The sequence below is a fragment of the Ipomoea nil genome, unplaced genomic scaffold, assembly GCF_001879475.1.
Source record: "Ipomoea nil cultivar Tokyo-kokei standard unplaced genomic scaffold, Asagao_1.1 scaffold1490, whole genome shotgun sequence".
NCBI classification, from domain to species: Eukaryota; Viridiplantae; Streptophyta; class Magnoliopsida; order Solanales; family Convolvulaceae; genus Ipomoea; species Ipomoea nil.
In genome coordinates, this window is record NW_017617918.1 from 1 (window position 1) to 5,999 (window position 5,999).

Genomic DNA, 5,999 nt, shown 5'->3' on the forward strand with positions numbered 1-5,999 from the left:
CAAGGGAGGGGCAAAGGGGACTCGGGACGACCGGCGGGGGGGAAAGAGGAACGCGGGAGGCACGAAAAACAGGGGGAGCGTGGCGGGACCAAAGAGAGGGCCCGGCGGGGGGAGGGAACGGCAAGGCTAAAGAGCAGGAAGGAATGACGGGGAGTCATGGGGAGGACGACGTGAAGGAGGAGTGAAGTTCCTAGCAAGGGGCCCGCGCGGGGTAGGAGGAGGGGCCACCAAGAGCCTGGACTGGGATAGGGCGGACAACTGGGAACCACTCCGACTCGACAAGTGCTGGGTCCAAGGGGAAAGGTCCGGCCGGCAAGCGGGGGGAAATAGGCGGGGAGGGAGGGCTGAAAAGCGGCCGGTCCGGAGGCAAGAGGTGAAGGATGGCAAGGCAGGGCGGTGCGGAGGAGGGTCCGCAGGACGGTGAGAACGGACCGACGCCACGTCCGTGGCAACACACCGCCGAGAGAGGAGCAGCACACGACCCGCCGAGGGCAGCGCCCACGAGGCCCGGACACACGCACCGCCAGGGCCGCGCCCAGCGGCGCGGCCCGGCCGTAAAAGCAGTGGCGATACCGCCTGCGGAACGCTGGCCAGGGGGCAGCGCCAAAGGCGGGAGCGGGGCCAGTCGCGGCGGGGGAGGGGGGCCCAGAAAGGGGGAGACCCAAGAAGGGGGCGGGGCAGGGAGGGAGAAGCCAGCGGGATGACAAGGCTGGGGAGGGTGAAGCAGAAACACGCAGAGGGAGGGGGGAACGGGAGCCTGGGACGATGAGGATGAACAGGAGGAGAAGGGAGGAGAAGAGGCAGTAGGGAGAGAGGGGGGCAACACGAAGAACCGAAGAACGAGACGACCAGGAGGAGGAGGAGGCGGGGGAGGGGGGAGTGAGACCGAAAGACAAGCAACCACAAGGAGGGCCAGGGGGGAGAGAAGGGCACGAGGCCGCGCACGGCGCAGAGGACAGACCGCAGACACCAGCGAGAGAGAGCGGGGAGGAGAGACAAAGCAGGCAGCGCGGCAGCAGGCCGGAGCGCGCAACCGGAGAAGAACGAGGGCGGGAGGGGAGGCGGCGAGGAGCACAGAGAAGAGGAGGCAGGGGGAGTGGAGGCGAACAGGGGGGATCAGGCGCGAGAAGAAGCGCGGCCGAGGGCGGGAAGGGCAGAGAAGATGGGCAGAGGGAGGGAGACGGGGAGAAGGAGGACGAGGGGGAAGAGGCGGGGGGCAAAGGAGGGCGGGCGGCGGGAAGGGGGGGAGGCCGCAGGAAGAAAACAAAAAAAAAAAAAGGAAAGGTGGGGAGGGGGGGGCCGCCCGGCGGAGGGGAGCGCACGGCGGGGGCGACGGGCGCGAGCAGGAACCGGAGGAAGGAGGGAGGAGGAAGGGAGGGCGGCAAGGGAAGGGGCGGGGCAGGAGGAAAAGAAAAAAAAAGAAGAAGAGAGGAGGAGGAGGGGCGGGGGGGGGGGGGGAGAACGGAAGGGAGAGGGGGACGACAGCAAGGCAGGCAGAGGAACAGCGGCAGCAGAGGGACGGCGGCGAAGGAAAGGAGCCAAGGGGGGGGGAGGAAGGCGAGGAGGAAAGGAGGAGGCAACGGGAAGAAGAGGCAGGGGGAAGGGGGCAGGGAAGGGGAAGGAAGAAGGGGGCAGGGAAAGGGGAGGAAGGGGGCAAGGGAAGGGGGGAGGAGGGGGGAGGAAGAGGGCAGAAGCGGAGCAGGCGAGGGAGCGGGGAGGCAAGAAGGAGCGGAGGGGAGAAGGGAGAGGGCCGAGAGAAAAGCAGGGGCAGGAAGAAAAAGGAGAGCCGGGGAGGGCGGAAAGGAGAGGGAGGCACGAGGAGGGCCGGGGAGGGGAAGGAGGGCCGGGCAGGGGGAGAGGAGGCGAGGGACGCAGCGGCAGGAGGACGCCACGCGGGGGGAGAAAGGGCCGAAAGCACAGAAAGGACAGAAACAAGGCGGAGGGACCCGAGGCAAAGCCGGAGCCAGAGGGGGAAACGACAGGGAGAGCGCGCAAACGAGGGGACGGCAAAAAGGAGAACACAGGAAGGAGGGAAGGGGCGGGGGGAGGAAGAGGGGCGAGGGCCCGGGCGGAAAAGCCGGGGGCGAGAGCCCCGGGCGACGCGACGCGGCGAAGGAGGGGGGGGACGAGCGGCGGCGCGACCAACGGGCCGGGGAGAGCGAAGGAGGGCGAGCAGAGGGGGGGGGAAGCGGGGGGGAGGAGGGGCGGGCGAAGGGGAGGAGGGGCGGGAAGGAAAGAGGAGCCAAGCAGCGGGAAGGGGGCCAAAAGGACAGAGGAAGGGGGACGCACAGAAAGGGAAGGCAGAGGGGAAGGCACGCGCGGGAGAGGCAAAGGGAGCCCACGAGGCAAGGGGGAGAGGGGGAGGGGGGAAGGAGGAGGAAAGACCAGACGAGGAGCAGAAGGGGCCCACAGGGAGGAGGGAGCGGCAGAGAGGGGGGGAGGGTGGGCAGGAAGGGGGAAAAAGGAAAGCGCACCCAGGCCGGGCCACCAGGCAGGGGGGGAAAGGCAGGAGGCGGAAAAAGGGAGCCCACAGGCAAGGGGAGGGCAGCCGAAGGGAGCGCGCAGAAGGGGACAAGGGGAAGAGGAGGGACGGCAGGAGCGCGCGCGAAGGGGGGGGGCCGCGAAAAGGCGAACCAAGCAGGGAAGAGGGAGGCGGGACAGCAACGCAGCCGGGCACCCAAACACAAAGGAAGGGGCCAAGCCGGAAGGAAGAAAGCACAAAGAGGGGAAAGAGGCGAGGCGCGGGCAAGAGAGGAGGGAGAGGGGGAGACGGGGGGCGCAAGGAGGAACCCCCGGAGGGGACGGAAGAAAGCACGGGGAAGCCAAAGCAGCGGCGCGCACAGGGGAGAAGCCAAGGGGGGGGGGGCGCGGCAGGAAGGCAAGAAGGGCAGAGAAAACGGGGGGGCGGGGAGGACAGGAGAAAGCGAAAACCGGCGCAAAGCGAGCGAGGAGAACGGAGGGAAGCAAAGAAAGGGGGGCAAGGACGCGAAGCAGGAAGGGGAGAAAGGGGCGGCGGGCCACGGGCAAGGGAACGCGGAAACACAGCAGGGAACGCAGGGACAGGGCGGGCACAAGGGAAGAAGGGGGAAAGGAGGGCCAGAGGCCGGGGGGGCACGGGGCACGAAAGACCGAGCAGCGAGAGAGCGGCGGGAAAAGGGCCGAGAAGACACAGGAAGAGGAAGGGGCGAGCAAGCAGGGAGGACCAGGGGGCGCAAGAGGAAACGCGAGGGGAACGGAGCGGGGGGAAAGGGCGGGGAGGGCCACAACAAGCGCGAAAGAAAAGCGGGAAAGGCCGAAGGGACGGACCAGAGCGGCGAAGGGAAACGAACCCCGAAAGCAGACAGGAAAGAAGAGACAAAAGGGGGCGGGGCAAAAAGAAGGGACACAGGAAGAAAGAGGGGAGCAAGGGGCAAAAGGGAGGGCCCAAAAAGGGACAGGGCAGCGGCGGGGGGGCGAGCGTAATACCGAACAGGGCAGAAGGGAAGACGAAGGCCGGGGGGGGGACGCGGGGGCAACAAGCCACAGGGCAAACGCGGGGCAGGAGAGGACAAAACGGAGACAGCCAACGGGAACGGAGGGGAGCAGCGGCGCGGGAAACAAGAGGGCGGCACCAGGCGAAGCGGGCGAAGGGGGCAAGGGAGGGGGGACAAGGGGGGGGAAGGACAGGAGAAAAGACAGGGGAGGGGCCGAGGGGGCGAGGAACGGAGGGGCAGGAGCGAGACGGGGACCCGGCGGAGAGGCGGGGGAAGGAAGACCAAGAAGAGCAAGGGAGGGCGGGAGGCGACGGGGGGGGGACGGGGACAGGGGCGAAGGGGCGGGGCCGGCGGAAAGGAAAGAAGGAGGCAGGGGACAAGGCGTGACAGGGGCAAAACGGCACCAAACGGGGGAGGAGGAACGACAAGGCCGCAAGGGGGGGGCAGCGGAGAGGAGGGCAGAGCGCCCGGGAGCGGAGGAAAAGGGGGGGAAAGGAGGGAGGACGGGCGACGCGAGACGAGACGGACGGGGAGACGGGCGGGACGGCAGGAAGGGGAAGCAGACAAACAAGGCAAAGAAAGGGGCCAAGAGAAGGGCAACGGGGGGGAAAGGAGGCAGACGGACAGAGGGGGCCGGAGAGGACAAGACCGGGGCAGAAAGAGGGCAGCACCGGGAGGGAGGACGGCGCAAGAGGGGCCGAGGGGGAGGGACGGCAGCAGAAACAGGAAGCAGGGGAGGCCGGGAAAGCAGGGAAAGCGGAAGGGGAAAACCAAGGGAACAGGAAAAGACACAGAGGGAGGGCGGAGAGGGGGGGGGAAGACGAGGGGAGAGAGACGGAGAAGGGACAAGCACCGGGGCCGGGGCGAAGGGGCGGCAAGAGCAGGGGAGGGGGGCCCAAGACACCAGGCCGGGGGCGCCGGACCAAAAGGGGGAGCGGAAAGAAGAAACCGGACCCGGCGGGAGAGGGGGCGGAGGAGGCGGAGCAACGCGAAGCGGCCGAAGGCGGGGGGGGAGGAAGCACGGAAGACGGCAACGGAGAGAGGAAACCGGGGCCAACCAAGGCGGGCCCGAAGACACCGGGGGAGGGAGGCAAAGGGGGGAAACCGAGGGGGCAACAGAGGCGGGGGAGGGAGGGCCGGCGGAGGGGAGGAGAGAGAACCCACACGAGAAGAAACGGGACCCAAGGACGAGGAGGGCGGGCGGGAGGGGAGAGGCACAAGCGGCGAAGGGGAGAGGGGCGAGGGGCCAGCGCAGACGACGAGGAGAGGGGAAGCAAGGAAGGCGAAAGGGCGGGAAGAGGACGGGAGGAGGGGGAGGGAGCGGGGAAGGACGGAGGGCCGGCCGGCGAGCAGAGGGACGCGCAACCGGCGACGGCAGCGGGGGGGGGGACGGAGCCGCAGGGCGCCGGGAGGGCGGCCGGCAGAGAGACCACCGACCGGGGAGAGGCCACAAACGGGGGAGGAGCAGCCGGGGGAAGAACCAGGGCAGGACGGACAGCAACCGCCGGAACGAGAGGGCGAACCAAGGGGGGAACCAACGCAGGAGAGACAGCAAGAGGCGGAGCCGAGGCAGACGGAACCAAGGCAAGAACGGCCACCAGGGCCGGAAGAGGGAGGGGACCGCAGCCGGGCAAGGGGAGGAGGGGCCAACCGGAAGACGGGCGACGCGGAGAAGGCGAGCAGCAGGGCCGAGGGAGGAGGGGGCGGAGCGACAAGAAGCGGACAGAGGGGCCGAAAAGGAGCCGGAAACAGGCGCGCAAGCCACAAAGGGGGCACAGGCGGACGGAGGGGGAGAAGCCAGGAAAGAGGAAAGGAAGGCCAGGAAGGACAAGGGAGGGGGGGAGCGGGGGAGGGCCGAAGGGGGCCAAGGCCAGGGGCGGGAAAGGGGGCGGGAAGACGAAAAGAAACGCAGGAGGCAACAGGGAGAGAGACAAGGCCCGGCGGGGGGCCAAGGGAGGGACGCAAAAAGAAGGAAGCGAGGACAAGGAGACCGGGGCGCCGGGAGCAAAGAAAGAGGCACGGCGGGCAGGCGGGCAGGAGGGGCACAGGGCAAGCGGGAGGGGCAACAAAGGGAGGGGAAAACCGCGGGCCGAAAGGGGGAGCGAGAAGAGGAGGGGGAGAGGAAACAACCGGAAGGGGGCGCGGCGAGGGGGGGGAGCAGGGAGGAGGGAAGCGGAAGAAAGCCAGAGACGGGGGAAAACAAGCCGCCCGGCAAGGGGACAGCAAAGGCGAGGGGGGAAGGGCGGCAGGGGGGGGGGGGAAAAGCCCGCAGAGAACGGGAGAGACCAGAAGGGGAGGGGGAGGAAAAGGGGCGGCCGGGGGGAGAGGGGGAGGACAGCGGACGGGCCACCAAGGAGAAGGGGAGGCGGCGGGAGGGAAACAAGGGCGGGCGAAGAACGGGGAGAGGAAGGAGAGGGGGGAGGCCGCGGACGGGAGGGGCAGGAAAAGGCAGAGAGAGAGGGCCCGGGGGAGACGGGGGGAGCGCAAGAAACCGAGAGAAACAAAGGGGAGAGAGAGGGCAGAGGC

At 68.9% G+C, this 5,999-nt stretch overlaps 1 protein-coding gene across 1 annotated transcript; it reads left to right on the top strand.

The window, feature by feature from the left end:
- Positions 1–2,917: 2,917 nt before the first annotated feature.
- Positions 2,918–5,701, top strand: LOC109188745 (spidroin-1-like; the record flags this gene model as incomplete). The annotated part of the gene is made up of 1 exon (XM_019339365.1): positions 2,918–5,701. A coding segment is annotated over one exon (2,784 nt), but the record flags the coding sequence as incomplete, so codon positions are not given.
- Between the last annotated feature and the right edge of the window lie 298 nt (positions 5,702–5,999).